This window comes from Muscardinus avellanarius (genome assembly GCF_963383645.1).
Source record: "Muscardinus avellanarius genome assembly, chromosome: 14".
In the NCBI taxonomy this organism is placed as follows: domain Eukaryota; kingdom Metazoa; phylum Chordata; class Mammalia; order Rodentia; family Gliridae; genus Muscardinus; species Muscardinus avellanarius.
In genome coordinates this window covers 1,024,448-1,047,116 of record NC_137800.1, presented here as the reverse complement: position 1 = coordinate 1,047,116, position 22,669 = coordinate 1,024,448, and the positions used below count along the sequence as shown (strand labels likewise).

At 57.5% G+C, this 22,669-nt stretch overlaps 1 protein-coding gene across 1 annotated transcript in view; it reads right to left on the bottom strand.

Moving 5' to 3' along the window:
• Positions 1–223: 223 nt before the first annotated feature.
• Positions 224–22,669, bottom strand: part of ARHGEF10 (Rho guanine nucleotide exchange factor 10) — a gene marked incomplete at both ends in the record, with an annotated part of 69,100 nt that continues 46,654 nt past the window's right edge. The window contains 11 exons of the mRNA XM_080710903.1: positions 224–738; positions 3,924–4,046; positions 9,504–9,678; positions 11,153–11,295; positions 13,886–14,043; positions 14,749–14,954; positions 16,653–16,739; positions 18,885–19,006; positions 20,153–20,253; positions 20,432–20,559; positions 20,893–21,008. Of these exons, the coding sequence (XP_080567029.1) occupies positions 224–738; positions 3,924–4,046; positions 9,504–9,678; positions 11,153–11,295; positions 13,886–14,043; positions 14,749–14,954; positions 16,653–16,739; positions 18,885–19,006; positions 20,153–20,253; positions 20,432–20,559; positions 20,893–21,008 (1,874 nt within the window). The remainder of the gene's footprint in view (positions 739–3,923; positions 4,047–9,503; positions 9,679–11,152; positions 11,296–13,885; positions 14,044–14,748; positions 14,955–16,652; positions 16,740–18,884; positions 19,007–20,152; positions 20,254–20,431; positions 20,560–20,892; positions 21,009–22,669) is intronic.

Genomic DNA, 22,669 nt, shown 5'->3' with positions numbered 1-22,669 from the left:
CCTCCGTGAGGCAAGCCCACATGTCTCCCCAGCTTCTTTACAGTCTGGACTCAGTTCTGCCGCATGAAGAGAAGGGGGCTGGGCAGGGGAGCCACCGTGACCGGCTGCAAGCTTCTCCCCCAAAGCCTGTTTCCAGTCGGTCTCAGCCAGTGTGGACACAGCTCAGCCACTGTTCCTGCAGCCGGCTGCGGAGTCGTCCCGACCGCCCCATGCGGCCGCATGCCTAGGTGCTCAGTGGGATCCGCCACACCATCACTGAGGACACCAGCTCCTCCTGAGACTGCTGCCGGGCCTTGCGGCACACCCACCGGTGGCCCTGGCCCCCGCACACCACCAGCGCCGAGCCGGCCTTGGCCTTCCGGGGCCGCCGCGCCACGCACCTCAGGGAGACAGTGGGGTCCTTCAGGAGGTCGCAGAGGCTGCTGTACTCCGACCGGTGCTCTAGCGAGCTGGAGCCCTGGGATAAGCTCAGAGACCCGGAGGACGAGGACAGGTCGCTCCTCTGGGCCACGCATCCCAGAGGGTCCCCCAGCCAGATGGCCGTGGCAGGTGTGCCTTGGCTGGGGCAATGGCTGCTCCCCTCGGCAGGGAGCAAGTCCTTCGGGACTTCATCCTGGGGCTCGGCCCCGGGCGCCGGGCTGTCCCCCCCTCTGTCCTTGTCCTTCCGGTCTGGGGCTGAGGCCGTGACGATGAACTTGACAGGGCCGTGGTGTGCGTGGTAGGAGACCATGCCCCGTCCTGGGAAGGGAAGCAATTCCTTTAACAAAGGAGATCAGAGATGGAGGCCATGGAGCTCAGGACCTAAGCGGGGCATCTCCTCCCACAGAGCAGCGGCAGGCCACTGCACACCTGGGCGGTTAGCACCGGGTCACTGCGCACCTGGGCGGTTAGCACCGGGTCACTGCGCACCTGGGTGGTTAGCACCGGGTCACTGCGCACCTGGGTGGTTAACACTGGGTCACTGCACACCTGGGCAGCACTTAGCACCAGGCCACTGCACACCAGGGCGGCGGTTAGCATCAGGTCACTGCACACCTGGGCGGTTAGCCGCACACCTAGGTGGTTAGCACCAGGCCACTGTACACCTGGGTGGCGATTAGCACCAGGTCACTGCACATCTGGGCGGTTAGCACCGGGCCACTGCACACCTGGGTGGTTAACACCGGGTCACTGCACACCTGGGCAGTTAGCACCGGGTCACTGCGCACCTGGGCGGTTAACACCGGGTCACTGCACACCTGGGTGGTTAACACTGGGTCATTGCACACCTGGGCAGCACTTAGCACCAGGCCACTGCACACCAGGGCGGCGGTTAGCATCAGGTCACTGCACACCTGGGCGGTTAGCCGCATACCTAGGTGGTTAGCACCAGGCCACTGTACACCTGGGTGGCGATTAGCACCAGGTCACTGCACACCTGGGCGGTTAGCACTGGGCCACTGCACACCTGGGTGGTTAACACCGGGTCACTGCACACCTGGGTGGTTAACACCGGGTCACTGCACACCTGGGCGGTTAACACTGGGTCACTGCACACCTGGGCAGCACTTAGCAACAGGTCACTGCACACCAGGGCGGCGGTTAGCATCAGGTCACTGCACACCTGAGTGGTTAGCCGCATACCTAGGTGGTTAGCACCAGGCCACTGTACACCCGGGTGGCGGTTAGCACCAGGTCACTGCACACCTGGGCGGTTAGCACCAGGCCACTGCACACCTGGGCAGTTAGCCGCACACCTAGGTGGTTAGCACAGGCCGCTGCACACCGGGGTGGCGGTTAGCCCAGAGTGCCTTCAGAGCGCCCTACTGCGGGGACAGGTCTGAATGATCAACCGAATCCGAGACCGGGCCTCCTTCAGCAGAGCTCCGCTCTAACCTCATACCAGACTTTTTTTATGAAGGTCTAGGGATGAAACCCAGGGGCATTCAACCTCTGAGCTATACACCTTTCCCTATTTGTTATTCTTTATTTTGAAACAGGGTCTCACGAAGTTGCGGAGAGCCTCACTCAGTAGCTGAGGCTGTCCTTGAACCGTGATCCTCTGGTCCCAGCCTGCTGAATGCTGGGATTACAAGCTTGCGCCACCACACCTGCTTTCATACCATGCTTCTAAAGTAATCATGTTTAATTTTGTGTGTGTGTGTGTGTGTGTGTGGTACTGGGTGTGGAACCCAGGGGCTTCTCTACCTCTGGGCTATACTCCCAGACCTGTTTTATATTTATTTGGAAACAGGGTCTCACTAAGTAGCTGAGGATGGCTTCGTACCTGTGTGATCCTCCTGTGTCAGTCTCCCAAGCGCTGGGATTACAAGCGTGCGCCACCATGCCCAGCTAAAGTAAAAATTTTAAAGTAATTTTTTTGTGTGTGTGTGGATTTGGGGATGGAACCCAGGGGCATTTGACCTCCGAGATACACCCCCTGCCCTATTTTTTATTCTTTAATTTTGAAACGGGGTCTCACTAAGTTGCAGAGGGCCTCGCTAAGTAGCTGAGGACGTCCGTGAACCGCGATCTTCCAGTCTCAGCCTCCCAAATGCTGGGATTACAAGCGTGCGCCACCACGCCCGGCTAAAGTAATTTCCACGCCCGGCTAAAGTAATTTTAAAGTAGTGATTTTACAATTTCCTACATTAAATGCACTCCCAATCACCCTCTGGAAATGTATCTAACTTTCCTGATTCTTAATGAAATGTGTCCGTTTTAAGAACTAAATGCCTATACTTGCAGCGGCTTCTATCATTTCATTGTAAGAAGTTTCTAGGTTTCGAAAAATATAATTCTATAGTCCCTCTCTCTGTGTGTGTGATTGAACCCAGGGACATTTTACCTCTGAGCTATACCCCAGCCCTATTTTGTTTTTGATGTTGGGACAGGGTCTCACTAAGTTGCTAAAGGCCTCATTAAATTGCTGAGACTGGCCATGAACCTGCAATCCTCCAAGTTCTGGGACTATAGGCATGTGCCATCACGCCTGCTCCCAGCCTGGGCTCCTTGAGCACAGCAGTCCTCCCCTGAGCCGGCTCCTCCAGGAGGCCAGCTCACGGCCAGGCGCTGCACAGGACGGGGCAGCCACAGCAGGCCCGCGCCTTTCCTCCAGGTGGCCCACGCCGCCTCAGAACCCCGACCCTATCCCTAAGCCAGTTCCAAGGCTCCCGTTCTCGGAGGCTAGAGGGAGTCGGCCAGTGGCTGGGGTTGGGGGTCTGGAGAGGGGCAGGGGCTCACACCCCTCTGCTGGGCCAGCGCCGCCTGTCCACGCTGCAGCTCACCTGCACACGGACCCTGGGTGGCCACGACTGCAGACGGCCCCGTGAGCCACAAGGCTGAAAGCAGCTAAGCACCCAGGAGAGGAGACTCGGGAGAGGACTGCCATGACTGCAGGGCGCACTGCGCAGCCAGGGGGGTGGGAGCACGCAGGGCGGAGCCTGAAAACAGCCCGGAGGACAAAGCACAGGGGGCACGCGAGCCAGACTGGACAGAAAGAGCAAACGCAGGAAGTACAGGCTTAGAACAACGGGGCGGGAGAACTGGTGTGAGCAGGGTCCTGGGGACTCGGTGTGGGGAGAGGAAGGGCCTCGGGGACCTGCGGATAAGAGCGCTCGTTTCCTGAGCCGAGCAGCAGGAGCGCGACCTCTGTCCCCCTCCGTTTAAACTGTGCATGTTCAGTACGTACAGCACTGGGCAGAAGGCACGGATGTTAAGAAAAAAGGTATGAGAAGAGGAAAAGCAGGACTTCCTCCAGCCTCGGAGGTGGGCCTGCCCAACAGCGTCACCCTCAGAGCTGCTCGAAACAAAACCAGTGGCCCAGTGTAATGGGAGAGCAGGGGCACCCAGGCCAGCCATGTCCAGTCACTCAGGCTGGCCGTAGGTTCCACGAGAAGTTTAAGCTCCTGGTTTTATTTATTTTGTATTTTAGAGATACTCACCGGTCACCTTGGGGATCCCCTGCAGGCGAGGGACGGGCAGGGCCACCACCAGGCCCAGGCTGGTGCCCACCATCAGCAGGCCGTGGCACACAAGCAGGCTGGTCACCGACAGGCGCTGGTGCCCTGGGCAAGAGAGGCAAGTGCGAGGGTCCTGCCATCCTCACTCAGGCAGGGCTGGGTGGCAGGGGGCCGTGATGTACCAAGAGGCCCTGGATCCAGAGGGCCTGTCTCCCCTGCCAACACGGGCCTCAGGGCAGGGTGAGCCCACGGCCCTCACTCTGGAGGGCATCAGACACACACCTGAGCCTGCAGGGGCGCACAGGTCCCTGGGGCTCCTGCTGCTGTGCTGTGGTGGGCCTTCCCCAGGAGAACCGAACCCCCTGGAGCCCTCAGTCTAAAGCACTCACTCTACACACACGGCAGACACACACACACACACACACACACACACACACACACGCACACACACAGTGCCACCCACTACACCTGAGAAGAACCCTCCCAACAGTGAGGGTGGATGTCTAGACACCTGGGTTGAGGCACCCCAGAGGCTCCCACGCTTCTGCTCAGGCACACCCCGGGGACATGGTGCCGGGCAGCAGGGACCGGCACAGGGCAGGAGCCAGACGTCTGTCCCGCTGGGCTTGGCTGGGCAGCCACGGCTCTGGCCAGGCTGGAGGGGCCACAGCAGATGTGGTGAGGCGCTAAGGACCGTCTGTTCCTGCACCCACTGCCGCCACCACAGGTGTGACCCTGTGGTCAGAGCTGACGGTGCAGAGGCAAGGCAGGCGACGGTGGCCACTTACACCTGTCTGGTTCTCACTTCTGTAGACATAAGTGATTTTCAATAGCTCTGCATTTCACCAAAACCTTGTTTTAATTAGAGTATGAAAAGAGCCGGGCGTGGTGGCACATGCTTATAATCCCAGTACTTGGGAGGCTGAGAGAGGAGGACTGCAGGTTCGAGGCCAGCCTCAGCTACTTAGTGAGGCCCTGTTTCAAGATAAAGAATAAAAAATAGGACTAGGGGTATAGCTCGGAGGTAGAATGCCGCTGGGTTCCATCCCCAGCACCACACACACACACACACACAGTATGAAAAGCTACTGATCGAATCCCAGGGCCAAGGTAGATGAGCATATCTGCAGGAGTCACTCTTCTGAAATGCTCAGGCAACAGCAACATAGATAAATAAACGAGTTTAAACCCCGAAGATAACCGGCTTGATTCGTAAGTGCTATTCCTGTGTTAAGTCCTGAAAAGCTAACATTTATGTCCGCAGGAATTGTAAGCATCTGCCTGTTTTGAGTGACTTGGGTCTAGAAGCAGAGGGCTAACCCACAACACTATCCTCTAGGTGAGCAAGGTGCTTTTCAAGTGTCTGAGAATCACTGAAGCCAGCGCGCGGCACCGTCCTCAGCCTTTACTGCCCCGGCGCAGAGCAGCGGTCTAACCGACCCAGAGGGAGTGTTTAAGAGCTAGCGCCATCATCTTATGAGAACACAGCCGGTGAGTGCAGGGCCCAGTGAGCCCAGGCCGCCCTCCTGGCCTCCCCGCATCTCGGGGCGGAGCTGGTCCGGTTCTGTGTCAGTGAGACACAGCCTGCTCCAACAAGCCTCAAGTCCTGGGCTGAAACACAAGTCTCCACTTTTACTAAGTGGCGAGGAACCGTCTACCAGGGCTCTGCGTGGAGAATCCACTGCACAGAGAAAGAAGCCTCACTCTCAGCAGCTCCAGGGCAGGAGGGCGCTCTGACCTCGGCCAGGGACATGGAGGGGATATTCCAGTGGTCCCGAGCTTGACTAAGCCTCCTTCCAGAGCCCAGAGGTCTGGGAAGCCATCGGACACGCCGGCCTGGGCCCTTCAGCCTCGGGGCCCACAGCTCTGCCTCACCCCGGCGGGGGCTGGGTCCTGCAGAAAGCGAGACCCTGAAAGTGAGCACGGTCACTGTTTCTACTGTTAACCTGCCATCCGGGACATTCTGCTTGGGAAACGGAATCTCTCTTTGTTTTTCTACAGAGAGGAAATTCTGAGTGAAATTCCCCTACAATGAATTCATCATTGTCTCTAAAATGTGGGCTTGGGGCTTCGTGTGTACGTGCATGGAGCCGGGCACTGGGGACTGAGCCCGCTCGTTCTATTTTTATTTTTTAAAATAAGTTTTTATTTTTTAAAAAACAGGGTCTTGCCAAGTTACTGCACATTGACCTTGAGCCTGGAATCCTCCTGCCTCGGCCTCTCAAGTACTGAAATTAGTGCTGGTGCGGCTTAGGGCTTTAACGAAGCATCCAGAACACTACTGCCATGTAAACAACTTCAAGACCACCCGGAGGAGACCTGAGCTTTCAAACGGCTGCTCTGAAGCGTCGCATCCCCCACGCCACGCAGGGCTTGGCCAGTTCCAGGCACTCACGAAACCGTATGTGCAAATATTTCAGCTGTTGCTTAAATAAAAGCAATTTGCCATCAAATTACAGGGGATACAACTTCACGTCTTATTTCCATTCAGAATATGTTTTGAACCTTTTATTCCCTTCTCTTCTGTGCAAAACCAACATATTCAGGGGCATTTCAACGTGTCTGTGTCCCCGGATTTTACACCTGTGTTATCTTATACGTGGCAAGAATGTCTGGAACCTTCCGGAGGCTTTGCCAAGTCCTTCCTTTCTTCAGAAGTGGGCCTTCCCAAAGTGAATGCACAGAAGAGCTCACACCCGAGCGGCGGCACCTGCGGTCAGGACGGGAGCCACCACACCACGGCCGAGGGCTGGGCTGCGCGGACAGGACAGCCTGCACCGACCCGGGAGGGCCAGCGGGCCCTGAGGCTCCCGAGACTGCGCCAGAGCTCTGACTGACCACGAAAAGGGTAAGCCCCGGTAAAGCCGGGTTTTAGCTTGTCCCTAACTGGTTTGCAAGCATCCAGAAAGAGTGGAAATCGGTTTCCAGGAATGGCTGATGATTCCGTCTCCAGCATAGTCTGTGACTCGCCAGTTTTATGGTGTTGGGAGGCAGCTCCAGTAGCCGAGGAGAAAAGGAGCCGGGAGCCCAGCTGCGTCTCGCGCGTGGGCAGCCAGTGCCGGAGATCACCCGAATCCCGTCTGTGTGTGGCTATGGTTCTTAGCAGGGACAGACTGGCTTTTTCCCAATGGGAACTTTGGCCATTTTACTTGATGGCATCACTCTGAAAGCGAATCACTCTGCGGGACACAGGAGCGCTACACGTGGCCTGCACCTACGCCACACGTGTCCTGCTTCCAGCATTCTGGACAATGCAGGAAACACCTGTGCCCGGCGCAGCTCTCCTGACTGTAACTGGGGGTGCACAGCAAGGCACAGCAGGACTCAGTAGCGGGGACCAGAGCGGAACCTGAACTGGGGCTTGTGGCGGGACCAGAGTATTTTTGTGGCTGGCTCTCAGGACTCTGAGCAAAGGCCACAGTGGCTGCTGGCCCAGAGGCCGCGGGGCACCGGGTCAGACCCAGGGTCTGGAGGTCCTTAATCACAACATCCCTCACCTCCTGTGCGACAGAGCCCGGAAAACAGGGCGCTCGCTGGCCAGATGACGGGGGTGCTGGCAATCAGCAAGCCTGAACTGACTTCCTCCAAATAAAACTGATTCCAACAGCAAATACTTGTCTCAGGACCCGTGCTTGAGAGAAAGCCCTTCAAGTCCCTAGCAGCAACCGTGTGTGTGTGTGTGTGTGTGTGTGTGTGTGTGTGTGTGTGTGTGTTACTGGGAATTCAACCCAGGGGCATTCTACCTCCAAGATACACCCCCAGGCCATCTTTACTTTTGAAACGGAGCCTTGCTAGGTGGCTCAGAGTCTCACTACGTTGCTGAGGCTGTCCTCAAACCTGTGACCCCTGTGTCTCAGCCTCCCGTTGCTGGGGTTACAGGCCTGAGCCATCACGCCCTTGCATTAGAGCCAGAGGCTAGGCAAGTTTGGTTTTCTAAGTACTGGTATGTTACACACAATCCCATCCTCACTGAGCAGAGGCAGCCGACAGCCTCCTGGCCATGACTGGCACGGGCTGGCTCACAGGCCTTGTCCCCAGGCGCCGGCCACTGCCGCCTGGCCCCACAGCCGCGTCCTCCTGGCCACGCGAAGCCCGGAAACACTGAGGGCTTCTTCATTGCCTCATAAACGGAGGCGGTACCAGGCAGCTGACCGCGACCCTCTCGTGGCACTCAGCCTGCAGCAGCATTTCCTAAGTAAACCCTAATGCCATCCTCTTCCCTCCCACCCCTGCTCGCCACCCCTACCCCATCTGCCCTCGCCAAGGCAGGGCCATCCAGAGAAGCGACGCCCCGTCCAGCTCCTCCCTGCTCCCTCAGGCGGCCCCGAGGTGCTCCTCCCCAGCCACCCGTCCTCCTCCGGCCCTCCACAACAGGGCTACTCACAGCCACGCAGCCCCGTGTCCCACCCCTCGGCCTCTTCAAAGCCCTTCATGCTCAAGCACAGGGTGCCTGCTCACACGGGCAGTGCACATGTTCACGCCAGCGACATGCCTGTGCACACTGGCTGCACATGTCCACACCAGTGACATGGGCCGTGTGCTCACACCCTACCTCAGCCTGAGCGCACGGGGCACCCCGCACGCTGCTCAGAGCATCCTCGCCGCTCCTCTGCTCCCTGCGTGCTGACAGCAGTGGAAAGGAAGAGGCTCCTTTTCTGTTCTCTAACCCCAAGTCTTTGTTCCCCAGGGCCTGGGAGGCAGGTGGGCACCAAGGATGTGTCCTGGCCACCGGATGCCTCTGTTCTAACACGGGGGCAGCACTGCCTGGGACTGCGTTGGGGCCTGGGAGCCCCCACCTCTGGGGCACCCTGTACCTGGCCGCATGCAGCGCCCAGTGGAGATGCCCTGGGAGCCCTGCCCCCCCATACCTGGCAGCGCCCAGGGTGGAGATGCCCTGGGAGCCCCCTGCCCCCCCATACCTGGCAGCGCCCAGGGTGGAGATGCCCTGGGAGCCCCCCACCCCCCCCCGTACCTGGCAGCGCCCAGGGTGGAGATGCCCTGGGAGCCCCCCGGCCCCCATACCTGGCAGCGCCCAGGGTGGAGATGCCCTGGGAGCCCCGCCCCCCCGTACCTGTCAGCGCCCAGGGTGGAGATGCCCTGGGAGGCCCCCGTACCTGGCAGCGCCCAGGGTGGAGATGCCCTGGGAGCCCCCCGGCCCCCATACCTGGCAGCGCCCAGGGTGGAGATGCCCTGGGAGCCCCCCACCCCCCCGTACCTGGCAGCGCCCAGGGTGGAGATGCCCTGGGAGCCCCCCGGCCCCCATACCTGGCAGCGCCCAGGGTGGAGATGCCCTGGGAGCCCCGCCCCCCCGTACCTGCCAGCGCCCAGGGTGGAGATGCCCTGGGAGGCCCCCGTACCTGGCAGCGCCCAGGGTGGAGATGCCCTGGGAGCCCCCCGTACCTGGCAGCGCCCAGGGTGGAGATGCCCTGGGAGCCCCCCGGCCCCCGTACCTGGCAGCATGCAGTGCACAGTGGAGATGCCCTGGGAGCCCCCCACCCCCATACCTGGAAGCATGCAGTGCACAGGGTGGAGATGCCCTGGGCGCCCCCCCGGCCCCCATACCTGGCAGCATGCAGTGCACAGGGGCCGCGATGTTGACGTCCTGCAGGTGCTTCAGCGTCTCCGTGTGGAAAAGCCGAAGGGTGGAGCCGGAGGTAAAGGCGATCCAGATCCCAACGCCAGCTACGGCCATGTGGGAGATGACCATTCCCTCCTCTTGGTGGGCCTCTAGCTGACTCTGGGGTCAAGAGAAGGTCATGCCGGGGCATCAGGAGCGGCTATGAGCAACACAACGTGTGTGGGCTGGACCACTGTGTCCGATGCAGCCCCCAGTGACCCAGAGCCAGGGCCTTCCTGCAGTGGGACAGACTCCATGGTGGCTGCTCCTGCGGTCCCCTCATAGACCAAAGCGCTGCACACTTCTCCAATCATCCCAGCACCACTGTGAGCGGAGAGAGGGCACCTTCAGGACCGACTCAGCCAGGGGTGCCCGCGGGGGCCAGACACTGTGCTCCTGTGAGGAGGGGGAGCCTGGGTAGTGAGCAGTGGGTGCAGGGCGGGAGGCCAAGGCTTCACCCTTGGCTCTGTGGTAGACGATGGGACTTCCCTGAGCCTGGGTTCCCCTCTGGAGGCCGAATCCGCATGGGGGCATGGCTGCCACCTGCAGCTCTGAGACCCACCCACTGGCACCCCACACGCCTGTGTAGGGCTGGGCGGGTGGCAAACAGCCGCGTAGCTGAACTGCCTAACAGGGCCCGTAGGGGCCGGGCTGCGGCCCAGAGCCCACAGCACCCGAAGACGCCTAGAAATTCACAGCAAATCATGATCAGCACAGTTCTCTAAATCAAAAAATGTAACTTAAAATCCCCCAACGGGACAAATAGACTTAGGCCTGTGTCCTGAGAGCCTGCCCTGCACCACGGAGACGGGGCGCTGGCTAGCGCTGCGATGCCCACGCCTGGATGGGCACACGGGCACAATGCCCTGCCCCGTCCACACCCTGGGTGGCATCTGGTCGCTATGCAGGGAACAGGACCCTGTGTAGACTGCAGGAGGATCTCGGCCTGCGCCTGGGCGAGGGCCCCAGCACAGCAGGCAGCCGTGTGGCTCCTGAAGCCAGGCTCCCTCCAGAGGAGATGCCCCAGTGGCCGGCCCTGGTGCTGAGAGCGCCTGGTCCTTCTCCATGCCTGTCTGCTGCCCACTGCAGTGAACATCGCCCTTCCCGGCCCACGCGCTCCAGGCAGACCCTAGTCCTGTAGCTCAGCCCGTGCTCTGTCCTCTAGCCAGAAAGTGGGAGCAGCCGCTCTCTCTGCCGCGGCGCAGAGAGAAACGTCAAGTTCTGAGCACCGACCTCGCCCGCTTGCTGGGCTCCTCGACGGGTCGCTGGTTCCCCGATGTGGAGCGACCCTCGTGCTGAGTCTCCTACGTCCTTGAGGACTGGGGATGGCCATACTGAATGTGTCCTTAAAGCAATGTTTCCATCACTTAGCAGGTACACTGAGGAATTATTCCCATGGATAAGTGGCCAGCAAGGGTTAGCTGGAGATCACAGGTGACCACGCCCTGGCAGGGATTCGCTTCAGCAAACAGCCCCAGGAAGGTGGCGGTCCCACTTTCACCTGCCTGAGTCTGCTCGACTCCCAGGAGGGCGGGTTAACTGGGCTGCTCGCGAAATGCGTCTTTTGGCAGGAGCAGACACGGCTAGGACCTACCTCTATCTCGTGTGTCTCAGCACTGATTGCGAAGACTTGGCCGCCAGAGGCTGCCCACAGCGTGTCCTCCACCAGGAGGAGGCTTCTCACTGGCAGGACGCCCAGTTTTAGCACTTTCTGTGGTTCTGAGTTCCAGGAGCCATCTTAGAAGAAAATACTTATTTTAATTTCAGTCAAGTTCAAATAACCATGCACACAGATAAAGAAATAGGACTACAGTTCACTTACATACAACCAAAATACCAAACACAACTTGGATACATGAGCCTGATTCTGGATGCAACCAGGGTCCTAAAAATTAGCCCCGTTTCAAGAAGGGAGTTTAGTGTGGAGATGTCACAGGCGAGAGCAGCCCAGTGCATCCTCAGGTGGCTGAACACACGCAGCATGAACGTGCTCTGCTCACGTAAGCATGCACACACACCCACACACATGTGCACACACACACACCCACACCCACGTGCACGCACACACATGCATGACCTTTCCACCTGGTGTTCTCAGCCCTTCAAAGATGGCAGCTTCCACATTTTTTTTTTTTTTGCGGTACTGGGGATGGAACCCAGAGGCATTCTACCTCTAAGCTACACCCGCAGCCCTGTATTTTATTCTTTATTTTGAAACAGGGCCTCACTAAGTAGCTGAGGCTGTCTTCGAACCGTGATCCTCCAGTCTCAGCCTCCCGAATGCTGGGATTACAGTGTGCCACCACGCAGGGCTTGACCTCCACCTTTGATGCGCATGTGTGGGCTCAGAGTAGACAGTTTGCCCGATTTCCGTGTGCTCCTAAGGGCTGGGCAGCAGGAGGGCACAGGGCTCCTTAGGCCAGGGTGGAAATCTACCCACCGCTGCCCAGGGCGGAGCGAGCCGCCCTACTGACCGTGAGACGCCTTTAAAACCTGAAGATCAAAGGCAGGCGACCTACTTTGGGCGGCTCCCCTCGGCTGGGGCTCCACTGCAACAAATGAACTGTTTCCCAGCACCTAGGCTGCTTTCTGCAGACACTGTACCTGTCTCCTGGGTGGGGCCGGGGTGAGGGAGGCAGGGCAGGCGCCTCCTCCGCTGGAGAGGCCACCCAGAGCTCGCGCACGGGGCCCTGGGCCTGCAGCGGCCATGAACAGCCAGGGAGGCAGCGTGTCTCCGACACATGGCAGAGGGTGGCAAGGGAGCGGCCATGAAGCGGCGCGCCGGGCGGGTGGACAGTGCTGCCAGGCACGAGCGCATCGGGGGCGCCGGCCTGCGGACCAGGAGCAGCTCAGAGCCCTCAGAAACGTCAGGGGTGCAGGAGGAGGTGTAAACAAAGCCCAGAGTCTCTGCAACCCCCATCCACGCCCGCTCCTCCAAGAAGCATAACCAAAGAAAGAGGGAGAAGGCTAACGTCACAGGGAAGAGGCCGCAGTCCCATGGCTGCGCACCTCGACGGGAAGGACACCGATTCCACTGGGCAGACTGCACTGAGGACTTAGGAGCCAGATAAACCCACGCCACGGAAGGCCGAAGGCCGGGCTCCGCGTCCCAGAGCAGCGCAGGCGCCTGAGCCTCTGCACATAGCCCCACTTCTCTTATACAGCTCTAAGTGTGAGGTCTTCTCTTTAAGTGACTGAGAACACCTGAGTAAAACGCAGTGGGGGGGAGCACCGCCTCTCTCCCAGCCAGGAGCCTCCTTCCCCAGCCAGGATCCCCCCCCCCAGCCAGGATCCCCCCCCCCAGCCAGGAGCCTCTCCCCCCCAGCCAGGAGCCTCCCCCCCCCAGCATAGGAGCCTCTCTCCCCAGTTAGGATCCTCACCCCCCAGCCAAGAGCCCCCCCCCAGCCAGGAGCCTCCCCCCCCAAGCATAGGAGCCTCCCTCCCCAGCCAGGATCCTCACCCCCCAGCCAGGAGCCTCACCCCCAGCCAGGAGCCTTCCCACCCCAGCCAGGAGCCTCCCCCCCCTCCAGTCAGGAACCTCCCCAGCCAGGAGCCAGGGGGCAGCCAGGCAGCACCGCCTCCACCTCCCCAGCCAGGAGCCGGGAGAACTCGGGCTTTATAAGATTCTAAAACAGATAACAACGGCCAGCCAGCGACAGGGATGGACTGGCCAAGAGCCCAGGGCCCGGCGTCCCTGCTCAGTGCGGGCAGAGGTGCTCATGCCATGGGGGTGGGATGAAAACACGGGGACATGGGCGGGCCAGGCGGGGGCACAGGAGACCAAGACCCTCCACAGAGAGGGAGGCTGGCGAGAAGGCAGGCACGGCCCGGGCGGCAGGGGCCCTGCCTGCGTCACTCCCTGAGCAGCTAGCCTTTCTTCCTGTAAGCTCTGCCTACCAGGTGTTTGGGCCACAGAGGTCAAAGTGCAAACTAAAACAGCGCCCGCACCAGGGCCAGGGACCAGTGGGGTCAGCAGGGAGCGTCCAGGCGAGGCAGGGAGTCTGAGCATCGCTCCACTGCTGCTGCCGCACCCTGGCGGGTGAGGACAAGCCCACCCCTCCAGGCACCTGCACACTGGTGGGGCCAGGGCCAGCCCAGGCCACAGAAATGAAACCGGAAGGAGACAGCACCTCTCGAGCAGGCAGAGGACGCCCAGCAGGAAGGTGGGGTCGGAGGTCGCAGGTCGAGGGTGAGATGCCACTGGGGCTGGGAAGAAGCGGGGGAGGGCTGGGCTCGTGGCTGGGGCGGTGGGAAGGAAGAGTCCCAGGCCGGGGACCAGAGGCGACAGTGGCAACCACACGGCGTGGCGGGGAGCTGGCCGAGGTACCTGCGGCCTTGCTATAGCTGGCCACCGCGCCGTTGACCAGACCGGCGTACAGGCCCCGCGGCGAGCAGGCGAGGCTCATCACCGTGGACTTCTCGGGGGTGAAGAAGTGCTGGAGCCGCACCTTCTTGGAGCCTTGGCTGCTTTTGTAGATGGAAATGCTGAGGAAGAGGAGTAGGGGCTATATGTGCTTGCTCACCAAGGAAAGACCAGGACATCGTCCACACATGTTCAGAGTGTATCTAATTCTCCCTGTCCTGCCCCATGTTCTCCCACTTCAAGACACACCGGCCACAGTGAAAAAGCACCGGTAGCCAGGCATGGCCGTGCACAACTGCAATTCTAGTGCTTGGGAGGCTCAGCCAAGAGGAGCGCAGGTTCGAGGCCAGCCTCAGCAACTTAGCAAGGCTCTGTTTAAAAATAAAAAGAGCTGGGCATGTAGCTCGGTAGTGGAATGCCCCTGGGCTCAAACCCCAGTACAAAAAAAAAAAAAAAAGCACTCTGATTTCTTTCTTATATTTTAAATACAACTCCGCACCAGGATATCGTTTGGGCTTTCCTCTTAACAGGTGCTAATGTTCAGCATGAATATAATACAAACTATGGCCTTGTTTTATTCCAAATTGTAAGGAGTGTTGTGCTTTTAAAAAGCATTAATTTAAAAAGATGAGCACTTGCGGACGGGCCGCGGTGTGGGACGCGCCTCCTCGCACGCCCGGCCACTCCTCTGGCCCGTGGTGGCTTCAGAGAGCATTGTCCTGAGCCTTCCCTGGTACCCCACAGGGTGGCAGCGCCTCTTCCCAGGACGGCCCCCCCGCGCGTGCTGTGGTCAGCTGAGGACAGCCCGGCAGGGCACGCGGCACTACCTCCCCTCTTCTGTGCCCAGACAGATGGTGGGCACGTCTGCAGCCCTCCCCGCGCTGGCCCCGGGCTCCGGGCGCTGCTCCTCTGCAGGGATGTGCGCCATACACAGGATGCGGGAGTCCACGTTGAAGCACTCAATGACTTTGGGGTTGGAATTCTGAAAGGAGACGATGGCGATCTGACCCATCTGGTTGCTGCAGCTTCCGATCTGCATCAGGAGGCGAGAGGTAAAGACAGTGAGCAGCCTGTGCCCAGGACCTGCTGAGACCCGACCTGCACAGCACCATTCCCTACAACACGCTGAGGCCAAGCCAAGAACGTCCAGGCAACTGGCTAACAGAGCCTGTGTTAGCTCTCTTCAACATAAATAATTAGGAAAATTCAAGAAGGAGGAGGAGAGCCTGACTTTATTTTCTTGAAAAGACGTTCATATGCATTAAAAGCCATATACCCATCACCACACAAGGGCAAAGGCCTATTCACTCGAAAAGTCCTACAAGAAATTAACATCAGTGTTAAGAAAATTAGCGCTAGTGTTTAACAGCCTTTAGCTAAGAAATCAAGTCTTCACATAAGCAAAAGTTAAGAACGCATCCTGAAGTGCACTTAAAGTTGCGCTACTGTGTGCTCAGCTGCAGCAGCGATCCCGCCACGGTGCTCGGGGACTTCCTCTGGGTTTGTGCCCTCGCCTGAGAACAGGGGCCGACCAGCCTGCAAGGAGCTGTGTTTCTGCGGGCTGAGGGGTCGCCCTTGCTAAGGGAAGCGGGGGCCGGGCAGGGGTTCTCAGGGCTCGCTCTCCTCTCCACCTACTGAGCTGCACCGCCATGAGTGCTCCGGTTATAAATAAACACCACCCTTTGACCCCTTTGGGAGGAAGGAGGCCAAGCTACCAAGCCCTGTTCTTGCTTCAGGGAACGGGTGTGTCCAGAGGAGAAAAGAACCAACAATCACAGGCTCTAGAATGAAAACAACCAGCCATCTCTTAAAATCTGATCCCTCCTTCCTCCTAGGTTGGTACAAATGAAATACCAACTAGGCGATGGTTCCATTTTAACCCTACCAGGACATTACCAGGACACTGCCACGCAGGAGCCCTGTCAGCAATGGGGCAAGAATTTAACTTGGAGCAGAGCCTCCCTGGGGAGACTTGGGCTGAGAATGGACAGAGGCACATCAGGGGGGGCGGGGAGGGACCCCGGGGCCCCACAGGAGGAATCGCCTCTGGTTTGTAGGACCGGGAAGCTCAGACGCCGCGCTTCATCTGGTCAAATGAAGTTTAACTGCTAAGTTTCCAATACAATGAGTCGCAGTGTCTTGGGGGACGGAGGGGCCCATGCAAGGTGATGACCAACATGGAAGAAATAGTAAAATTGCTCTTTTATTAGTTAAATTGGATGTCTTTGAACTGAAGTTAACCTGGAAAAAGTTTTAGATAAAAAATATATATACATATAGATAAATATACATATATATGTAAATCTATATGTATATTTGTGTGTGTGCATGTGTGCGTGTGTGTGTACTATAGTATTGGGGATTGAACTCAGGATTGTCCTAACTCAAAGCTACATCCTGAGCCCTATTTTATTTTTATTTGAAGCAGGGTATTGCTAGGTTGATGAGTCTCAGTACTTGCTGAGCCTGTCCTTGAATATGTGATTTTCCTATCTCAGCCTCCCAAGTCCTGGGATTACAGGTATCCACCACCACACTCGGCTAGAAATATAGTTTAATTCTCAAGAATTCCACATCTTTGCCTGAAGCAATCAGAAACTTTCAGAGGAATGCTTCGCCTCTGTCAACACCACCTGCAACCCGCTGGCAGGTAACTCAGGGCTGCGCTTCACACAACGGCGGGACCCGGTCTTAGGTGAACTCGCACCCAAGACAGGCAGGAGGCCCTTACCCACAGGAAGCCTTGCGCCGTGGACAGTGAGTCTGGCTGGCCTTCGTTGTTGAGGTAGGGCTCAGGATTATAAGCGGCACATTCAATCTGCGAAGGAATGAAACACACATGTAAGACTTGAGATGGGACGCAGGCTTCCGGACACACGCTGTCTTAGACAGTGGCACACTTCTAGCGTGTAACCGCACATTTCAGGCACACTGCCTATTAAAGATTAAAATAGCAGGGGTAAAAGACCAGAGGACAGCCATCCCTTTGATCTACAGGGGAGTCCTATCAGAATCCTCCAGGCGTGCCGTACTGAAAAACTGCTCTGCTACCAATTTCCAACAAACATTAGAGGCAGGCAGAGTCTGGGTGCTGCACGGCACTCAGATGGGGAGGGGCGCGGCTTGCCCTGTTACTCCTCCACGCCCCTGCTCTCTCTGCCTTTGTCCTGTTAACCCACAGTAAGAATGGAGAGGCAATTAAAACCTTTGGCCTTGAAATATGTAGAGCCCTCCTCCTCCTCGGACCCAGGCTTGGGAGGGGGAATGCAAACTCCCTGGGCTACTAAGCACCCAGACGAGCCACCGACAGCCCAACACACCACAGCTAAAGCAGTCCTTACCCTGCACTCCACCTAAGAAGCGAGTGACCAGCCATTGTCTTGGAAATGCTAATAAGAACCAGTTAGGAAACTGTATTTAAGAGGGGAGTAAGGGGTTAAAGCTCCACCTTCGGGCTCTCCAGTGTGTCTGCCAGGTGCAGGTACACTGCTTCTCCTCCTCCCTTTCTCCTTCCTGCCAACTTTGTAATAAGGATTTGTTGAAGCTGCAACCGAGCTGTTTTTTTTTTGTTTGTTTGTTTTTTTTTGGTGGTACTGGGGTTCCTGGAAGCCCTTCTATCTCCAGGCTACACTCCCAGACCTATTTTATACTTTTTTTTAAAATTTGGAAACAGGGTCTCCTAAGCCAGCACAACTGGCTTCGAACCTGCGCGATCCTCCTGTCTCCCCCAAGAGCAGGGATGACAAGCGTGCGCCACCACGTCTGGTAGCTATCTGTTAAGTTTTAATTTGCCAATTCAACAAATTTTACTTGAATCGAGGAAAAGAGCCCCAAGCACCGTGACAACCATACACAGGACTTCAGCGTCCTTGGACGCTCAAGGAGCCTTTCGTAAATGACGCTGCTTTGGACGTAATCTCTGCACGCGTCACAACACCCGCCTCACCTCTAGATTGCCCGCAGTGCCGCAGACGGCGGGACTGCTACGTAAACAGCGTCTGTGCTGCGCTGTCTAGGGAATAACGGCAAGAGTGAGACTCATCGTGTTCAACGCGGACGCGGGGTTTTCTCGTGTCCTCCATCCTTCGCTGTTGGGATCCATGGTTAGAAACCCCACGGCCGGAAGGGCCAACGCATGGGCTTAGAAGTTAAGTGTTTTAGGAGTGAGCTCTGGGGCGGGCTCCGACCTGGGGCTTGTCACCCAGACGTCTTCAACCACTCGCGGCGTTCAGTGGACGCCCTGGGGCAGGCTGTGGGGCCGGACATGGGCTCTGACACTTCCAAAGCACAGTCGCAGGGGCCACCAAGGCCTGGTCCAGGTGACGTGTGCCCCAGGAAACAGAAGCAGGAGCTTCCTATTTCTTTCCTTTTTTTTTTTTTTTTTTTTTTTTTTTTGTGGTACTGGGGATTGAAGCCAGAGCATTCTATCTCTTAGCTACACCTCCAGCTCTATTTTTATTTTTATTTTTAAACAGGGTCTCACTGGGTTGATGAGAGTCTCACTACTTGCCGAGGTTGTCCTCAAACCTGCGATCCTCCTGTCTCAGCCTTTCAAGTACTGGGATCACAGGCCTATGCCACCATTTCCAGCCTTCCTATTTCTTAAAGGAAGCCCACCAGCAGGTCACTGAGCTGCCGGGCCTGGGTCGGGATGTCAGGAATGTTCAGGAGTCGCCGCCCTGAGGATGGAGTTCTGCGCCTTGGAAATCACTGTGCCCCACACCAGCGTCGGAGCTGGCAGACGAGGGCTGTGCGTCCTGGCTCAGTGTCCTCCTGCTCCAGTGACCATGGCGGCTGAGCCAGCAACAGCCTGCTGTCACAGGCGGCGGCTGAGCCTCCTCTTCAGGCTTTGAAAAACAGTAATCTCAGAGGTTCCCAGGTACCTTTCCGCGGCTGGCTGGGAAAGCCGGTGTTAAACCGTGCCCTTACCCGAGATCGCGAGTAACCCTGCCAGCGCCCTCACCTTGAACTCCGGCTGCCGGGCCACCATGGCAGGCATGTGTCCCACCAGGAGAGGGTGTGTCTCCTTCTTGGTTTGGTTCCCATCGTCGTCCACACAGAACCAGCCCAGGTGGTTCTCTTCCTCTGTGGTTGCATTCAGAGGGAGAGAGGAGAGAGAGCGCGCATCGCCCAAGGGCTGTCAGAGTCCCAGGAGGGCCGGGGTGGGCTCGAAGGCAGAGCTGCGCTTCATTTGGGGAATCGCTCAAATCCCTTCCTACAGGGCTCTGCTCGTTCACTGCTTCCCTTCAGAAAGCAGTTGGCCCCGCGTCCGGGTGGCACCTGCCCCTGCCTGCCAAGGGCCAGCGTGACGGGCTGCACCCATCACATCCTCAGAGCAGCTGAGGTGGCCGGGCTCGCTGAGGATGCAGCGCCCAGCTCCTAGAGCTTTCATGCTCTGGGGTTGAAGAGCCCAGCCCGATGAAGACATGCTGCCGAAGCACACGGCCATCCTGGCGAGACCGGTCGCCAGAGATCAAGGGAGCACTTCCACGTCGCTTCCTCTCGTGGGAGTGGACCGCTTCCGTCTTTGCAAAGACACTTTGAACCTAACTCTACAAACTGCTAAGTTCTCAGGAAGGAAAGGGAGGGAGGACTGCTCCCACGGGGGCAGCCAGGCCAGGATGGCCCCTTTGGGATAAAAGCCCCTTCTTTCCTCTCACTGCGATCCCGGGGCCAGCATCGCCTGACCGCCTGCATCCCCTCTGTGTCCTATCCCCAGGTAACACTGCAGACTGTCTGCACCTCCAGGAGGAACACACACACACACACACGCACACACACACACACACGCACACATGCACGCACACACACGGCTCTCAGGGCAGAGGAACAGTACTATAATCATGAGGTCGCGTGGCTCCACGGCAGGCCTGCAGGGCCAGGCGTGGGCAGGCAGGCTGAGGTGCAGGGACCGTGCCACTCCTGGAAGCCTGGCTACACCTGGCCCATACCAGAGCCGCGGACACGCTTGTGCCCAAGAGTCCTGCCGCTGCGGAAATCTTGATACAACAGAAGCCACTGTATAACACAAAGTATAACACAAGCTTCTTAAAACCCGCTTGTGCTGGAGTGACTTTTCCTCTTTAGAAACACGCTTCCAGGTTCATGGCGGGATCTATACCCAGCTTCCTCCCAGGGTATTTCATCAGAGCAGGGAGCTCTCTGGGGGACACTGAGGCACACCCGTCTCCCTCTGGAGCTGGCCTGCTGAGGCCAGCAGCCACATCTTACCCAGGGCGAGCTTGGCCATCTGCAGGTTGTTGACCCAGGACTCTTTGATGGCGGGCGTGAACGTATTGAACACGGCCGTAAAGAACGTGGGCCGCCCAGACCTGCCAGAGACGACGGACAAGGGTTCACTCAGCACGGGGGCTGCACCGCACGGAGCCACGGGGCAGGCTTTCCTGTTTGCCGCAGTTACTCCGCCAGGAGAATGTGCACCTCGCGGCAGAGAGCCTCGCCGCCCCCACGCCCGCCAGCCAACGAGAGCTTCGTGGTGGAGTCACTGACTTGTCCTGCTTCCCCGGGAGCTGCAACTGAATCCTGCAGCGGTCAGCGGCTCTGACTTCCTCTTCTTTCTTCAAAATCAGTCTTTGTAAACCCGACGTCCAATCGTGGGCTACTGACTGGTTTAAGTTCTACAAAGAGAATGCATACGCATATTTTAAAGTGTTTACAAAGATCCTAGGGAGGAGAGAAAACAAAGCAGTAACATCAGAACCCAGGGAGACCATAACACCCGTATCTGCAGGTGGACAGAGCCCCGGGGCGGACACACTGGCACGGCGGGCCGATCCTCATGCACCTGACGCACAAGTGTGCTCGCAAAGCGGAGAAGGGCTACCCTGCCACCGTCCCGCCTCGCCCCCAACGAGGAGGCCAGTCGGTCAGTCCCAAAGTCAAAACGAATTTGCCCGATCACGCCTGGCTTGGAAGATCAGAAATTTAAATCAAATTGCCTGGGCTGTTACCTGGTAGTTCCCTTTAAGGTCTCCTATCAGCTGGGAGATCTGACCAAGGATGTTGAGGTCATGGAGCAGGTTCTGGAGGTCTTGATACAGCTGGCCCGGCCCCATGTACACTTTGTCTACAGAGCAAGCAAGAGAAACGCGCTCAGATCCAAGCCACGCCCACTCCAGTGCTCGGGCGCAGCGCGCTAAAATAGGTCCAGGTTGGCTTTCTTTGTTAAGATCTAGAATTTTTAAAAAGTAGGTATCTTAAAGTATTTAGTATCTTTTCCTTTTCCAACCTTTATTTTGACACAATTTTAGAAAAGTTGCAAAAATAGCAAAGCATTCCCCTCAAACGCCACTAGCCCAGCTCCCGACATTGACTAAGCCTCACCTAACCCTGGGGTGACGCGCGCGTGGCGCTGTCAACTCCGGGGAGCCGGCTTCCCCACCAACAAGCCTACTCAGGGGAGCCGGCTTCCCCACCAAGGCCACTCCTCAGGCCAGGATGCAGTCCGGCCTCCTGCGTCACAGGTGGCCCTTGACCCTTGCACCTCCCCAGTCTGGGGCAGTCAGTCCCTCTTATCTTTGTCTTCCACGACCCTGGTGTGTGTGTGTGTGTGTGTGTGTGTGTGTGTGTGTGTGTGTGACTGGGCATTGAACCTAGAGGCCTTCTACTTCTCAGTTACAACCCCATCCCCTTTTTTTTATTATTATTATTAGTTTTGGTGGTACTGGGGTTCCTGGAAACTGTTCTACCTCCGGACTACACTCCCAGACCTATTTTTATTTGGAATCAGGGTCTCGTAAGCCAGCAAGGCCGGCTTCGAACCTGCGCAATCCTCCTGTCTCCGCCTCCCAAGTGCGGAGATTATAAGCGTGCGCCACCACGCCTGGCTTTTATTTTTATTTTGAAACAGGGTCTGACTAGGTGGCCGAGAGTCTTGCAAAGCTGCTGAGGTTGGTCTGGAACCTGCACTCTTCCCGTCTCAGCCTCCCAACTACTGGGATTCCAGACACGCACCTCCTCACAGAGCTATGGCCTTGACTTCTGAAAGATGCTGGCGGGTTATTTTCTAGGTACCTCTCAACTTGTGTTGACTGATGCTCTGCCACTTCTAATATGTTAAATATTTTAATGTAAATTGCTAGTATTAAGTGTCTAGAAATGGCATACAATCTGAGCCACATTTCTTTTTGTGTGTGTGGTACTGGGGATCGAACCCAGGGGCATTCTATCTCTGAGCTACACTCTTAGCCTTAATTTACTTTTTATTTTGAAGCAGGGTCTTTCTAAGCTTTTGATAAGTTACTGAGGCTGTCCTTGAACCTGCAACCCTCCTCTATCAGCCTCCCAAGTACTGGGATTATAGACACGCATCACTACACTTGGCTTCTGAATCACATTTCTAATGCCCGAGTTACCCAATATCAGAATTTCCTGTGGTCTTTCCTAAAGTTAAAAAAGAAAGAAATAAGAATGGAATGTCTCTCCACACTGACTGGTCAGTGGACGCTGTGTGCCGGGGCCTGCGTGCCCAGCGAGGCCGGCTGGGTGTCGCCTGTTGAGGGGTTACCCTGGTGGCAGCACGGCCTCACTGAATCCCACAGCTGACCTCGGGTGGGGAACACTGTCCCCTCCCCACCCCAGCTCAGGGGGACTGCCCCAGAGGACTCCGCACAGACAGGAAGGGGCTGAACCCAGGGCTGCACTCAAAGTCCACGCTGGAAACCACACGTAGTGATAGCCTGTCTTCCTGCGCATCTCCACGTAAACAGATCTCCTACAGCCCCGCAC